The 17,128-nt window shown below is 40.1% G+C and overlaps 1 protein-coding gene across 2 annotated transcripts; it reads right to left on the reverse strand.

Annotated features, from left to right (window-relative positions):
- Window positions 1–687: 687 nt before the first annotated feature.
- On the reverse strand, window positions 688–12,179 carry LOC101628070 (cytochrome P450 2C9-like). 2 transcript variants are annotated; one of them, XM_004680601.1, is made up of 9 exons: window positions 12,012–12,179; window positions 10,620–10,782; window positions 10,024–10,173; window positions 7,076–7,236; window positions 5,828–6,004; window positions 4,616–4,757; window positions 2,990–3,177; window positions 1,594–1,735; window positions 688–869 (listed from the first exon to the last, which is right to left on the reverse strand). In XM_004680601.1, exons 1-9 carry the CDS (start codon window positions 12,177–12,179, stop codon window positions 688–690), a joined length of 1,473 nt encoding a protein of 490 aa, XP_004680658.1. The 2 variants fall into 2 exon arrangements, with proteins under 2 accessions (XP_004680658.1, XP_004680659.1); XM_004680602.1 differs by lacking the exon at window positions 5,828–6,004.
- Between the last annotated feature and the right edge of the window lie 4,949 nt (window positions 12,180–17,128).

The raw sequence follows: 17,128 nt of genomic DNA on the forward strand, positions 1-17,128 counted from the left end.
CAATCACTCTCCATTATCAGAATCAACACAGCTCTGGATTCTAGCACCACAGATTCCCTTTGTCATTTCTAGAACTCTACAGAAATAGATACTGTGAATACTGATGTCATATTGATCTTCAGATAAAGCTGCTCCTGAACACAACTCTCACATGCAAATCCAAACCCCAAGAAACTCCAGGTGACACGCTGGTCTGCCCTCGTTACTTCTGTCCTTCTCTCTGCATGGCCTCTTTTTATAATACTTTCTTCCATTTGTTATACGCATTATACACAAAGGAATGAAAGCATGAGAACTGGTTCATGAGATTGTGAGTTTTATTGAGCACATACAGAGGAGAAACGTCTGTGTTATATACACCAATCACCTCACTTTGTCACACTGATGATACTGAACTAGCTTGAATACTAGATAAGTATTAATATGAGATGCCCAATGAAGTGTTATGGGAAGGAGAATAGCTGTATATATTTGTGCAGTGAATTCTGGAAATCCTTTAGGAGAGATGGGATGTTCCTGCCTGGATCCTGACAGGATAGGGTGACCAGGAGAGGAGAGGTCGGAGAAGATATTCCCAGGAAGGGAAGGAGGAGAAGGAGGTGAAGGGGGCAACAGGTGAGGTGGAGTTGTGGACCCACTGTGAGGAGTTGTGGACCTCACAGCGGAATCCTGATGATTTGTCCTTCCTCATAAAGGAATGAAACAGAGCTGGTAATGAGGAGGCACAGAAATAAATCCATTGACCACTGGGGTGGTGTCAATGTCCTTGGGGTCAACCACGGACTTCAGGGTAAACTTCTGTAAGATGGTGGTGAGGAACAAAAACAGCTCCATGCGGGCCAGGCCCTCTCCTGCACATGCCCGTTTTCCTGAAAATAACAAATACACAGATATGATCCTTGAACACTGTGTTCTATACAATAAATATTTGATGAAAAGCTGAGGCATGATGTAGGAGGATGTTTGGATAGATAAATGGACAAAGGAGACAGGAATGCAATCCATTTATGCTAATTTAATGGATATCTTCCTTTCAACAAATGTTTACATATTATCAACACTGTGCCAAACACTTCATTAAGTATTCTCAAGTTAAAACCCCTTGTTTGGTAACTAACTTTTCCATCAATCTTCTAGAAACAAATACTTTGTCACGCTTTCTGCTGCATGAATCAGGTGGTTCAAAATCTTCTCTCTCTTCAGTCTCAGCTCTCCACTCCGAGACCTGTTCTTTACAACATTCAATCTACAGTTCCTTTAGACCTGTTCAATCTACAACACACAGTGAAGTTTCAAGTTTTGTATTACAGTGCTGTTCCTCTGTGCAAAACACACTATTCTTATACTTTCAGTACCTCATTCTAAATCAGTTCTAAATTTAGAGGAACTGGATCAATTCCCCAAAAGCTGCCGTGATCTGGCCCACAAGTGGCTGCATCATGAGGAGGGAAAGTGCATGGACCCAGGGCTCGGTGCTCCTGCTAATGGACAGGAGCAACTGCCCAGCCTGGAGAGGGGCTATGTAAGGTCCTAACTCTCCTTAAAAGCTGTTTTGTCTTCTGATGCACAAAGAATATAAAAGAGCTTCACTACCTGCTGAAAATGCCATGAAGTAGTCACTCTTCCTAAAGTTGCCACTCTTGTCCAGGAAGTGGCCAGGGTCAAACACCTCTGGGTTGGAGAATTCTTTGCTATCATGCAGCACAGAAGTCAGTGATGTCAATATGGTCGTGCCCTGGAGGAACAAGATTCAAACTGTGTCATGAAGTCGTGCAGGTGCACGAAAATTTACAAATTATTTTGTCCAGCCTTAGCATCTAAAGATGAAAGAACCTAGGACTATGAAGGAAAAGGGCATTGCAAGTCCAAAGAATAAGCTCAAGAAGGAGCCTAAGACCAGTGGCGTGATGCTAAGTGGCATGTGAAGTAGTGAGCACCAGGATCTCTGTGCCAGGCCTATGAAGCCATTCTGCTCATCACTTTTAGACCTGGGGGATTTCCTTTCAGGTCCTTGATTTTATCATGTCAGTTTTTATTCTTTTCATATATGCATTGCGCTTGCAAATGGAAATCTCTATCCAGGCTTGAAATGTCTGCAGTTATCCATTCACAGGCCTTTTACCAACTTTGCCATGCATGCTTCTTTTTTTTTTTTTATAACGAAATTTTTTTTTCTAAAGATTTATTTATTCTTATAGACCTGGGGTACAGGCCAGAGGTGCAGGGGGGGTGAGAAGATTCACCAGAGACAGAGTGGGGATCCAAGTAGGCAGATCGACAAAGTACACTGCTGAGGGGAGCAGCAGGTGAGATAGAAGAGGTCTGCTGTGCCATGTCGATCACCTCTGGGCCAGGGATCTAAGTTGCACTGGAGCAGCTGTGGCCAGCTTGCAGTGCTGTGTCCTAACCCACTGCACCACCAGGGATGGTCCTGTCATGCTTTCTTAGACGGTACCTTGATCCATGGATCCAGGTTTGGGAGCAGAAATCATTATGTAATTGGTGAAGGCACAATCAGCTGTGCAGTAGTGCATACTCGATGCCAGGATATCCTAAGCTGAGGAATGATCATTGCCTCAGAGCAGATGGGAAAGATAGACAATCCTGCTTACCCCCAGTGCCCTGTTGTTACTGACTTTGAAATAGGAGAATGAGTTCACTAATTATTACTAATTGACCCCAATATTAAAAAAGAAGTCTTCTCATTATATCCTTTGGTGGAAAACAGTGAATTTGACCCTAATCCCTGGAACAAAGCTGTAATCGTAAGGCAAGCACACCACCATCTCACAAAAGTCTCATAAATATAAGTAGAAAAGTGCTATTATCAAACGTTGTAGTGTCAAATGGAAACAACACAAATCCATTGACTTGCCACATATATGAATTTCATGTTTTGCTCATCTTGTCTGGAGGATTGGACCCATGGTGTGAAAAGAGGAACTTCTGAGTGGAATCATGATGTCAGCAACGGGACAACCAGCCTTACCCTGGGGATGAGATAGTTCCTGAATTTGATGTCACGGATCACTGCATGGGGCAGGTTCACGGGGAGGAGGTCAATGTATCTCTGGACCTCGTGCACCAAGGCGTCCATGTAGGGCATGTGGTTCTTGTCCTGCATGCAGGGGCTCCGGTGTCTGCCAATCACACGTTCAATCTCCTCCTGGGCCTTAGCTGACAAAACACAAGTAAGACTGATGAGCAAAGAGAATACCTATGTCATCTGCCCATCAGTTAGGGGACAGAAGATGCATTGTATCAGTCTTTGACATCATTATTAGCCTCAGGAATGAACAAAGAAACATAGCTAGACATAGAGAGATAATATAAGTAGATACAACTCTCCTATAAATTAGGATTAGGATACACCTTTAATACCCACTTACTAGCACCCATAATAGAAATTTTCTATCTATAATGCCAAACCAGTGGTCTTTTCTCCAGAGCTCTTCACTCTCCGGGCTTTATTTCAGGAAGCAGGGTGGAAAGGAGCTAAGATTCCCTGAATTCCAGAGGTGATTTTGTACCTAACCTCTTGCTAGCTGCTAGTGTCTTTGAGATTAAGGTTTTTTAGTTTCAGCTTCTCTAAAAATTAAAGTTCCCTCATTCTATTGGCCCAAAACAGTTACCTGATAAAAGGATGTGTGCAGGGAATCTGGGCTGGGAGAGTTACCTTCTTCAGCCTGTTTCTTTCTCATTCTTTTTTGAGAATTTCAAATGCTACAATCTAGAGGCATACATGTCTTCTTCTGACTTTTACGTGACAACTAGCACCTTTTTACTGAGTCATCATCATCCATCAAAATACTATCTGTGTTTTAGAAAGTGGTGATTTGTTCATTATTTTCTGAGTTAGTCTTTTCAGATTTCAATGACTGCTTCTCATTTCTAATTGGTCACACTCATTTCAGCATGTTCCTTGCACAGGAATGATATAATGCATGTTTCCAACAATAATGCATAACTGTAACTTACTAAATATAAACATAAAGATCTTTGTAAAGGACTGAAAAGTATTGACCAAAATTATATTTGGCAAATACCACTTCTCTGGAAACACTTCTGAATAGTCATTACCATCAAGCACATCTTAAGCCTGAGCAGTCTAGCACACTATTTGTGAATTTAATTTTTCACACTATTTCCCTGACTGCAGAAGTTATCTCAGGCACACACAGTAGGCTTCTCATTTTTCCTCTTATGTTTAATAAGAAGATTTTTCATTTTCCTTACCCTGGTTTTAGAACATGCATTTTCAGAATAGGACAGATTTCCAGATTATACTCCTACTTTCAATATGACCTCTTCATCATAAAACCAGTATGCATACTGGTAGATTCATACTGGCTGTGCCTGTCATAAATAAGCTCCCATGAAGCACAGTCACTACCTGGAAGCTTTCCATTGCTCTTAGAGTCTTGACTCCTATTTATCCTCCCATATTATATACAAATGTCCCGTTATTATCTCTTCATTAAACTTGGAAAAGTGAAGCTGGTCAGACAGATACTTACATAATGAAGCTTCTCTAAGAAATAGGAGGGAAGGCAGCACTTGCTGTGTCTCCAGGTAACTTCCGGGAAACTCACCCTGCCCACCACATGGGTCATACCTGTGACCTCCGGGTGCTTCAGCAGCAGGAGGAGAGCGTATCTCAGGGTGGTGCTTGTGGTCTCAATCCCTGCTCCAAACAGATCAAGTACGGTAATTGCCAAGGAGTCTAGAGTTAATTCCAAGTCCTGATTGTGTTTTTCCTAGGAATGATGAAATTATTTGACAAATTAATTTGCCAGAATTATAATTAATCTAAAAATATTTATACTGTTAAGAATTTCTCACAAGAAATAAACTGCACGTTTAGTTCTATGACATCCCCTTATTGAATATAAAACACCAGATAGCAGTGGGTTCAAGTATGATTTTCTACTGTCTCATCTCTAAGGCAAGCAAGGTATATCAAAATCTTCACTGGTGTCTTTTAGAAATTACTACGTTTTCGTAAATTCATAATGAAATTCAGCCCAAACAATACTGAAATTAGCATCTAAAGAATAAGATAAATTTATTCCTCTTATTTAGCAGAATAATGTTGGCCTCCATGTTGGCACGAGAAGTTAATTCACAGGACTAGGAAGCTATTGGCAGCCACTGCAGCAGGAGTTCATTCTTCTGCTAGGGAGCTGACTTCCATGGCAAAACACAAATTTCCTGTCTTGCTGCCCACTGCTCCCTGAAGCAGTGTATTTCAGTAGATCTGCCTATTCTGCTCCCCACTCTGTCTCAGCTGAATCCTTTCAACCTCCCAGTACCCTCAAACCCTGCACCTCTGGCCTGTACTCTAACTCATGTAAGCATAAATAAATAAAAATATATCTTACAAAAAACTACGTCTCCCATAATACTGTTGTATAGGCATACACCCAGTAGGTAAGAAAGAGCTTGGGCCCTCCCTGGTGGCGCAGAGGGTTAAAGCACAGCACTAAGAAGCTTAAGCCACTTCCACATGAGTTCGATCCCGCCTGCCCCAGAGGAGCTCCACAAGGCGCCCCCGCAGACCTCTCCTGACCCCGCCCGCTGCTCCCCTCAGCAGTGTACTTCGTCGACCTGCCTGTTCTGCTCCCCGCTCTGTCTCTGGTGAATCCTCTCACCCTCCGCATCTCTGGCCTGTACCCCAGTTCTATATGAAGAAATAAACAAATCTTTTAAAAAAAGAAAGAAAGAGCTTGGAGGCATTAGTTGGCTAACTATTGAAACACCTCTAGTAAATATAGAATGCTTCAAGCAACCAAACTTGCACAATTAAATAATGTAACTGTCATTTTACCTTTCCCATTTTGATAAGGAAACAATCAATAAAGTCCTGAGGATTAGAAACATCTAGAGATGCTTTGTGTTCCATTGTTTTCTCCAAGATATAATTTTTTATATATGCAATATTTTTAAACACTTTTTTATGACTCCCAGGAAAAACATCAAGGAGAACAGGGAACATATTGCAGAACTATAAGAGAAAATTAGATCAAATAAACAAACAAACAAACAAATAAATAACTAAAAAGAAGACTTATATGCCATATGCCAATGGTTACATAGTACTTTATAAATAGTAAAGAAATATGGTCTTTACCAGAGGAAACATTTTATTTTACCTGTACATAATTTTATATGCTGCTAATAATCTTAGAGAAAAATGATTCTGATCAGGGTATCATTTTCTATTCTCAAATATCAGACTTATACTACAACACAATTTTATGTCAATCCCCTTATTGCTTACATCAGTTCTGGAAATATGGGATGGCATAAATTACTATGGCTCATCAACAACAGAGATTAAGGGAGGCTGGGTAATCTTACATAAAGTACAATGTAGTTAGACTCTGCTACTTCTAGTAGCCTTGAACACAGAATTACACACCTCAACATTTTACATGTATGTAGCTGCACCATTGTAGTGAAGTAACATTCTCCAGACAGATGTAGAATACATCAGCTCAGCACAGGGGCAAATTGTGAGATTTGTTACGGGTCAGCTGCCATAAAACCAGTCAATTCACCACCCCCCAAACAATTACCTTCACAATTACCACCTGAAGCATGCAACACCCCTCCCTTGTCAGTGTTCCTAGGCATCATCTGTCTTCCCGACTATTCTTCCCACTTGAAAGAGATATTCTTTATCTTCCTAAATTTGCATATTTCCGCCTACTCTTGAGTTAGATATCACTGCATGTTAACAGGATGATAGATTCGGGGTGCTGAAGTCTACAAGGACGTGGGATCTATTTCATGCTATGAACATGCTTTGAGGAAGTTACTAAAGAACACAGAATCTGGTTTAGGAGTGTAGTAGAATCAACATGAAATAGGGTCAATAGGATTGGATGCCAGGTCTGTATTCAGAACACATGTTTTCTTTTGCATACTTGATTGCCTAAGTCTTTTTCCCAGGTGAGCACTCTCTGAGGTATAGGCAGGACTGTGATGCTCATGCATTCACAGACTGGTGCATCCCAAGACCTGGCCTTCTTAGAGAAAAACACCTAACTGACTCCTCTGAATTTGGACCTACCTGCATCCATGGAGAACTCAAAATCGAGACATTTTCATTAAATCTTTTCATTAAGTTTAAAAAAACTGGATCTTTATAATCAAAACGATTCTGGAAAATAATCGAGCAGATAATATTGCAGGGTGCACAGGCCAGGATAGAAGTGGGATCACATGGTGAAGCTAAAGAATCAGAAACAATTTCAAAATACAACATAAAAAAATACACATTCACATGCAAATACACATATAGACAGGGAAACAGGAAAAGATAATTTAAGAAAGTTATTTACTGCCTTATATATAAATTCCTTCAATGCAAAAGAGACTTCATTTATAAAATAAACATATGAGGGGATGTACTTAATGCAGTCTAGTTGGATAACAGTATGGAGGTTTCTTAAGTACTGAAAAATAGATCTACCATATGATCCAGCAATCCCAATTCCTAGGTATCACCAGAGAATGCAAAAGCACCAATTTGAAAGGGTATATGCACTCTTCAGTTCACTGCTGCACTACTTACAATGCCAAGTTATAAAAATGACCTAAGTATCCATTAACAGATAAGGGGATAAAAAAAATGAGGTATAGAAACATGAGGGAAAACTACTTAGCTGTAAATATAAGATGAAATCTTGCCATTTGTAACAACAGAGATAGAATTGGAGTGGATTATGACAAAAATGGAAGTCACAATGTAAAATACAACCACTGGGTTATTTCACTCATAAGAAGAATATAAAGAAACAAGCCAAAGGAATAGACCAAAACAAACACTTGAAATCTAATTGCAGAACTGAAGCTACCAGAAGGGGAAGTTACAAGATGGGAAGAAAGGCAGACGGAGCTCAGGTACAGGTGAAGGATTATGGGCGCTTTGGCGGTAAGCATGTTGTGGTAACATACAATTGTAAAAATGTGATCTACACCGCTGAAGCATAGAGTGTCTTAATCATGTTACCTCAGTAAATACCGTAAACATTGAAATCAGTGTTATCACTTTTTCATTAACCTGCGAGATATGGTTCGACCTTGCTAGTTAAATAATAGTTATTTTTGAATAGTCATTTACTTCTATTGCCTTTATTCGCACCCTTTCCAATCTGGTTGACTTAAGTGTAGAAACAAGAAAAAAATCATTTAACAGACCATTTTTATATATCATTTAATAGAGTTTTCTGGCTGAACCTCACTTGTCTGGAAAAGAGTTAAGAAATATAGAAAGAGGGAACAGTTAAGAACTTGAAAATGCTTTGTGTATAATAAACATATACAAAACACTTGGAATCTCAGCAGAGGGCAAACAAAAGAGAGGGAACGATGAGTGAATTAACGCACTTGTAAGAATAAATGCAAAGGAGCCAGAGGAGTCTGTGTTGAATAACAAGAAACTAAGCAGTGACAGAATTATAAGAGACTTTATCCAAAATAGAAATCAAAAAGGAATTTGCTTTTTTAACATAAATCTCAGGAAGTCACCACAAATGTAAATTGACAGTTTTGTTTTTCACCTCACTTCAAAAATAATTCCTCTTTAACAATCAAATATCCGTCATTTCCATCACCATCAATAATTAATTTTTTTATTATAACAGTTTATTTTTACATCATTTTGTACCTTTTTTTTTTCATCTCAATTGTAATCCCCGTGGTTTTCCCATCACCGAGTCACCAGTGTGCCATAACCATAATCCCGTGCACTTCCCTCCCCACCGCCACACCTCCCCGTTTTTGATCCCATTCCCCACTCCACCCCCACAAAATGTCTCTGGTATATGGTTATTCATTATTCTCATCAAGAATTAATTTATTTGAGAAAAGCTACCCTATATAACTTGTAGGATTATATTCAGTAAGAATACATTATTTTATTATTTTATTTTATTTTTTATTTTTGTATTATTTAGATTAGATCTGTCCTATTCTCAATAAAGAAATTACCAAGGAAAAAAGATTTTTCCATTCTAAGGGATCTGTAAAATACAAGTGTTGCAACTGAATGATCACTGAAAGATTGTTATTAGTAAAGATCTAAAATTCATATCAGTAATTATCATTATAAATGACTCCAAGTATAACAGCATAGTATGTCAAGATGATGGCAGATAAGGAAATGCCAGCCATTGTTATCATATGAAAACACTAAACTAGCAACTATATAGGGTCTGAAGTTATTCTAGCATATTTTGTGAAGCCAGCTATGGAGTTGCAATCCACAGACAACAACAAATTTCAAGATTCTTAAAAAAAAAAAGAACTTGGTAGCCTCACTAACTGTAAAGGTATACACAGAATGTGCATGGGAAAAAAATCAGAACTCCTAGAAAATATAACCAGGAATACTTGGTAGGAATTTGCCTTACATCAAGGCAATCAATAAAGACAGGGAGATTGTACATTTACTTAAATGTGTGGGTCCCAAAACTAAGTTTAAAACATACAAGACATCAGAAAATACTTCACAAAAAGAATGAAGTAAATATCCAGAGGGAAAGGAGTAACAGCAATTATCTGATAAAGATGTTTGAAATATGAGACGTACTTCTTAAGTACACTAAAATGAGAAATAGAGAAACCATAACAGATAAAATTAACACAAGGATATGTCTACCTGATTAAAATCTATCAACCTGGTGAAATGTCCTACAATAGAGACACTGCTCTCTCACTTTCAGAAAATGATTCAGTCTATTTCTTGTTATTCCTCATTAAAAAACAGACCTCAGGAGAGAAACAGATAAAATGATCTTTTATACCTACACTGTGCACACAATCATGAATACAAACACAAACAAGCATGTATACATAAAAGCTCCCTGACACTGTGCTTCAAACTCCCCATTTCCACACAGGCTTAGCCACCACTACCCCTAATGAATGATCTGGTCACCCAGAGAAAGTCCCTAAGGATGTCACTAGAGAATACAGTCAGTTAAGGTCACAACTACAGAGCAGAGAATCACCCACCATTGGTTTTTCTCAACTCCTCCACGAGGCAGCGGGCTTCCTCCTGAATTCGGTCCTCAATGCTCCTCTTCCCCATCCCAAAATTCCGCAGGGTCATGAGACAGAAGCGGCGAATCTCCTTCCACATCTTTCCATTGCTGGAAACAACTCCTAATATGGGGTAAAATAAACTGAGATGGGGTCCTAGGGAAAGAGGAGGAAGCACACACTCGACAGATATGGCAACAGGGAAAGAATACTTGGGGAGATTTCAAGACCCATTTTTTTTTTTTTAAGATTTATTTATTTGTGCATACAGAACTGGGGTACAGGCCAGAAGCTCAGGGGCGGCGAGAGGCTTCACCAGAGACAGAGTGGGGAGCAGAACAGGCAGATTGGCGAAGTACACTGCTGAGGGGAGCAGCGGGCGGGTCAGGAGAGGTCTGCCACGCCATGTGGTCTCCTCCGGGGCAGGCGGGGATCGGGGATCGAACTCATGCGGAAGTGGCTTTAGCTTCTCAGTGCTGTGCTTTAACCCGTTGCGCCACCAGGGAGGGCGCTCAAGACCCATTTTTTGTCCTCATAACCAATAATACACCTGTCACACCCACACCTACCATTTCCTTTACTAACTCTTTCAGCCAGGGGAAAATTTCCTCTTCCAGCAAAGTCCTCTCCCATATCAATCAGAGCTTCCTTCACTGCTTCATATCCATGTAACACCACAGTGGGCTTCATGCCAAAATACAGAGTGAACACAGGGCCATAGGTCTTGGAGAGCTGGGAAAGGATGTGCATATTGGACAGAAGAAGTCACTACTTGATCATGTATTGTACCTAATTCAGAATACTACTTTCAGATTGGTTAGGCTACCCTTTACAGTCTAGTATTTATGAATTGAAGATAAATATGGGTGATTGTTAGTTGCCAGTTATGCATGACCTAGGATGTGCCAGGAGTGGCCTAGCCCGTACTTGATACATCAGTTACTATTACCCCATGTGAACCTTCAGCAAGTTTATTTGCTCTGTTTCAAATAATGAAACTGGCCCTCCCTGGTGGCGCAATGGGTTAGGACACAGCATTGCAAGCTGGCCACAAATATCGAAACTGAGATCACACTATTTCAATGTATTTCTAGTAGCTCCAGATTTGAACCTCTTATTTGTCCACTGATCCTTGACAAGTCCTCAGCTTCCACCTTTAGACCAAACCCAGCTGACTGCTTCAGGAACACCTACAGAGCCCTGCTGGGGGAGTTCTGATAAAATGGCCCTGTGATGAAGACCACACATTTGTATTTTAAAAGATCAATTCAGGTAATTCTGATGCCCAGCCAGCTTGTGATCTGCTGGAATTACTAACACACACAGTGGGCCCCACAGAGGCACTGTCAGGGCAAAGCCATCTCAAGGAAGAACAATTCCTTCCACCCTGAAGCACTCCTCCAGATAGAGGTCAGCTGTGTAGGTAAATGATGTTTACCAGGTGAATGATGTTCGCACAACTGGGTCCTGACTGATTACTTCCTTTCATTCACTCATGCTCTTCCTAAGCCCAGAGGTCTTTCATGGTTATAGACAGTGTGCTTCTTCAGAGATGTTAAATTTAGTACAATCTCAATAAACACACAGCCACGCAACAGGTGACTTCTAGAATAAAATCTATGACAAAACATTTCCCTTACCATTTACCTTCCATCAAAATCATAGCAAATCGTAGTAGAACAAGGAGGTAGCAACACTCCTCCCTTTTGTCACTTTACAATTTTCATTCTTCCAAAGGAAAAGTTTGTTTACTCACTGAATGCATTATTTCATTCCACTATTTGTTAGAATGACTGGCTGAAAAGGCAAGAGAAATATCAAAATAACAGGCAGCATTTGATTTTCAAAGCCTACTTTGATATCATGCCTCCATGCTAATATTTTATTATAAAAATCAAAGGGGTAAACAAGAACTTTTTTTTAATTTCAGTTAATTGTCTGAACACAATTGCAATACTCACATTGCTTACAGATTTGCTGATGTCCTTAACATTTAGCTGTAAAATATTTCCAATAATCGGAAGTGGCATGGGGCCAGGCGGGAGCTTTGCTCTCTCAGAAGTCTGCTTCCAGAGGGAAAGGAGGATCAAACAGGAGAGACAGAGGACTAAGGCCACAATCAGGTCCATTGTAGCTTTCTCTTCTTACTCAGAAAACCTGAGAGTGATTCTTAAACTTTTATAACAACACCCCTTGTTATTTCAACATGTGTTGCTCTGAGATACAGAGGTCAATCAGCTCATCCCTTTCTATTGTCTAAGTGGCCTTTGGTCCACTGATAAACAGAAATTTTTCTTTAGCTTGTTTTCATTCTCTTGAGTCATCACTCTGGACATTTAGCTTAATTGCACTGGACTAAGGACTTGTATTGATTATTAAAAAAGCAAAACATAGGGCCCTCCCTGGTGGCGCAACAGGTTGAAGTACCACATTATGAAGTTCTCTGAAAACCCCTGGCGCATGAGTTCAATCCCCGCCCCAGAGGTGACCCACATGGCGCAGCAGACCTCTCCGGACCTGCCCGCTGCTCCCCTCAGCAGTGTACTTCGCCGATCTGCCTGTTCTGCTCCCCGCTCTGTCTCTGGTGAAACCTCTCACCACCCCTGCACCTCTGGCCTGTACTCCAGTTCTGTATGCATAAACAAATAAATCATTAAAAAAATGCAAAACATAGTTCCAATATACAGCCTTATTCGAAACCACTGGTGAAAATATTCAGTACCAAAATAATTCAAATCTGGAATCAATGTAATGACCAGTTAAGAATTTTGTAGTGGGAGGGAACATGATGATTTACAGTGGGGGGTGATGAGTACTTTGGTGGTGGGAGCACTGTGGTGACAACTCTAGAAGGTGGGACCCCAGACTTTCAAAATACAAAAGCTATGTAACTAAATTGAAGTGACCTAAAAATAAATAAATAAATAAAAATAAAACAAAATAGGGCTCTCCCTGGTGGTGCACTGGATTAAAGCACCGCATTATGAAGCTCTCTGAAGTCACTGCAGCCAGAGTTTGATCCCCAGCCAGGGAGCTGACCCATATGGCGTGGCAGACCTCACCTGACCCGCAGCTCCCTTTAACAGCATATTTCAGTAGATTTGCCTGTTCTGTTTCCCACCCTGTCTCTGGTGAATCTTCTCACCCTGGCCTGTAACCCAGGTCTATAAGCATAAATAAATATATCTTTAAAAAATAAATACAAAAAAATAACAGGTTCAGTAAATTTACATGTCTTTTACCATGATCTCACTCCCCAAACTCTAAAATCACTGCAAAGGAAATATTATACGAGGGGGAAAAAGGTGACTCTGAGTGAACAGGATGTCTGTGCAGTGTCCTAAGTAACTCAAATTGATTAAACCAGGATTTAAAATGAGATGTGAGTTTCAGTTGATGCCTTCACACACCCAGCTCCTTCAAGAAAAGTTTAAGAAAAACTAATCTCCCAAAGTCATTCTTCATATATTACTCTTCATATATTACTACCTTCTGGCCCCTCATCTACAGATTAACAGCTTTACTTCTCATTGATTCCAAGAACTAAAGGGTATAAGTTCTCAAGAAATTTAAAAACAGGACAGAGGATTCTCCCCTCTGTATCACTAAAGGGTGAAACCTGCTCAGCATAATAAACAATTGGAAGTGCCAATTGTAGAGAATTTAGGGGTAAGGCTTAAAAAAGAGTGAATTCCCTGATCTGCCTATTGCTTTCCCCAGGTAAAGCTGCATTCCATTGGGTTTTTTCAACAGGCTTTTTGAATCCATATTGTGGAAAATAACGAATGAAGTGTGCAGATCAAGGAAGGGAGATTAGAGACAGAGTAAGAGGTATGGGCTCAGTGGAGGGTGGGAGCTAGGGATTTCACTAAATAGACTCACAGCTCAAACCACACATACTGACCTTAATAAGAGATGATACTTAGTGTTCACAAGACTGAGTACCAATGGAATGTCTATCACACACTACTAATATTAATGACAATGCTTTCCAAACGTGAGTTCTGCAAGGATATGGTCGTATTTGTTCTAAATTGATTAGTGCAGTTTTCAGTTCCATTGGTAAAGGAAAATTAGTATTCAAGACAAATTAAAATGTTTTATTGCTCATACATCTTCACATCTATCTTATCCTTTTTGATTCTCTCAGTTACCTTTTCCTGAAATAAAATTAGTCCCACTTTAGGGTTGAGAAAATTGGCCTGGAAATTTCTATCCTTGTACCCAGGGCACAGTACCTGCAGCTGTTGGAGCTGAGATTGGAACCCACATCTCCTGACTAACGCACAGCCCCCTCCAAGCAAACATTGAGTTCATCGGGTCACAACAGTTACTTAAGTGGGCTCTGGATCAACACTGCATGATTCATCTCCATCTGTGATTTCCAAGGTATTAATTTTGTTAATAATTACCTTATTAACTAAAATGGGGGTTAGGGGAGTTTAATTATATAACCTTACTGAAAGGTTTGGCACAGTTAAAGGGTGAAAGATCAGGCAAAGTTTCTGAGAAGCAGGAATAAACTTGATTGTGCTCTAACCCCCATGGGGGTTGGAGAAGTTACACCCACTGGGGAATATAGGTAAGCTTTTGTAGGGTGTGGAAATTGCTTTTCAGAAATTGATTCATCAATGACGATTATCAGTTGCTGGAAAGCAGGCAGTTCCCAGAATTTATGAGACTCAAGATTAGGAGTCTCCTGGTAAGCAGACAGTAACAGCCCCAAATTCAAGATTTCCACCCCCAGCCTTACCCTGGGCACCTCAACCTTACACTTACAACTCAAGTAAGTCCAAGACCCAATGTAATCTTGCCCCAAACAAAGAAAAGCAGCAATTTGCAGACTATTTCACAAAGTTCTATACTCTAAAAGAACCACATCAAATTATATTGGCTAAAAGACATTCACATTAATAGAACATTTATTTTCTTCCTTGAGATTTTAACATTCCTCTTATCTTCCACTTTCCTTCTGCTGAGGCTCTTTACTGATCCTTTCTCATTATTGAATGAGAGTCAAATATAATGTAAAGATACAGCAGATCCCTAGAATCAACTAAACTTTCTTTTTTTCACTGTTTGGTGACTCAATGAGATAAAGAATCACTATTGTGTTAGCAGAGAACTTTCCTTTCAATCTCAGATTTCCTACCCTGTTCTATGACATCTCAGATGAAATAGTCATCCCATCCCTATTGAATGATCAAGAGGCCATGAAGATTTCTATTGTCCCAGAGTAGTATAAACTTTACCTTGGTAAACTTTACTTGTCACTTAGAAGTTTTCTTTTAGTTAATAGATTACATATTTTTAAAGTTTTACATACACAGCAAAACTAAACATTAAGTATATCTTCCCACATATTATGCCTTCCATACCCACACGCAGTCTCTGCCACCATTAGGAACCTCACCTCCTGTTGTGATCCATTTGTTGCAATTGATATAACAACACTGACTCTATAGATGGAGTGCATCCATTACATCAGTGTGCCTTCAAGGTTGCACATTCTATGGATTTTGATAAATACAGGAGGGCGTGTATTTAACATTACAGTATCACACAGAGGACTCTCACTCTCCTAAAAACCCTGTGCTCCATTTCCATCCTTCCTCTGCATCACCCCTGACAACCACTGATCAATGGTTGGGACAAAACTACACTAACTTCATACTCAAATACAACACTCAAGTAACCAATCATATCACAGCAAGAAAATTCCCAATTCCATGACAAGTGCCCCAGATGCCTTCCTAGTCACTCGCCACCCTCAGAATCAATGCTGCTCTGGATTCCAGCACCACAGATTACTTCTCCCATTTCTAGAACAGACACTTTTAAATACTGATGTTATATTTTCTTCAAGATGAAGCTGCTCCTGGACACAACTCTCTCAGGTGCAAATCCAAACCCCAAGTAACTCCAGGTAACATGCTGGTCTGTCCTTATGCCTTTTGTCCCTCTCTCTGCATGGTCTCTTTTATAACATTTTCTTCCATTTGATATCTGTTTTATACACAAAGGAATGAAACCATGAGACCTGGTTCATCAGATTGTGAGTTTTATTGAGAACATGCAGTGGAGAAATGTCTATTATATATGCCAATCACTTCACTCTGTCACATTGATGACACTGAACTAGCTACTCAATACTAGATAAGTATTAATATGAGATGCCAATGAAGTGTTATAGCAAGGAGAACAGCTATATATATATTTGTGCAGTGACTCTGGAAATCCTTCTTTGGTAGAGATAGGATGTTCCTGCCTAGATCCTGACAGAATGGGGTGTTGAGGAGAGTAGAGGTCAGAGATGACATTCCCAGGAAGGGAAGGAGGAGATGGAGGTGAAGGGGCAACAGGTGAGGTGGAGTTGTGGACCTCACAGCAGAACCTGATGATTTGTCCTTCCTCACAAAGGAATGAAACAGAGCTGGTAAGGAGGAGGCATAGAAGCAAATCCATTGACCACTGGGGTGGTGTCAATGTCCTTCGGGTCAACCACGGACTTCAAGGTAAACTTCTGTAAGATGGTGGTGAGGAACAAAAACAGCTCCATGCGGGCCAGGCCCTCTCCTGCACATGCCCGTTTTCCTGAAAATAACAAGTACAAAGAGGAGATGATCCTTGAACACTGTTTCAAGGATCAGAAAAGAAATATGCAAAATACCGAATAGTCTCACTTATGTGTGGACATAGACAAGCCAAACAAAAGGTCAATAAAAAGTCAAAATTAGCAGCTCTCCACAGAACCAATCATACCAATAAAGGGGACAGAGCAGAGGGGCTATACACAAGGGATGAGTACGAGGGAATGTTATAATGACAGAGCGGCAGAACTATGGGTACCACATTATGTAAGGGGAAAAAGGCTTAAAGTGGAAAATGGAAAAAAAGAGAACGGACTTTCAATAAATATTTGATGAAACAGTGTATGGATGGATAAAAGACAGGATGACCAGACAGCTGGACAAAACATTGACATGTGTGCTCCTAATCAAATGTTAAAGTACTAGGTATCCTCCTCTGAACACATATTTAGTCAGTATCAACACTGTGCCAATCACTTCATTAAGTA

Source organism: Condylura cristata, unplaced genomic scaffold (genome assembly GCF_000260355.1).
Source record: "Condylura cristata isolate star-nosed mole 26May11 unplaced genomic scaffold, ConCri1.0 scaffold00011, whole genome shotgun sequence".
NCBI classification, from domain to species: Eukaryota; Metazoa; Chordata; class Mammalia; order Eulipotyphla; family Talpidae; genus Condylura; species Condylura cristata.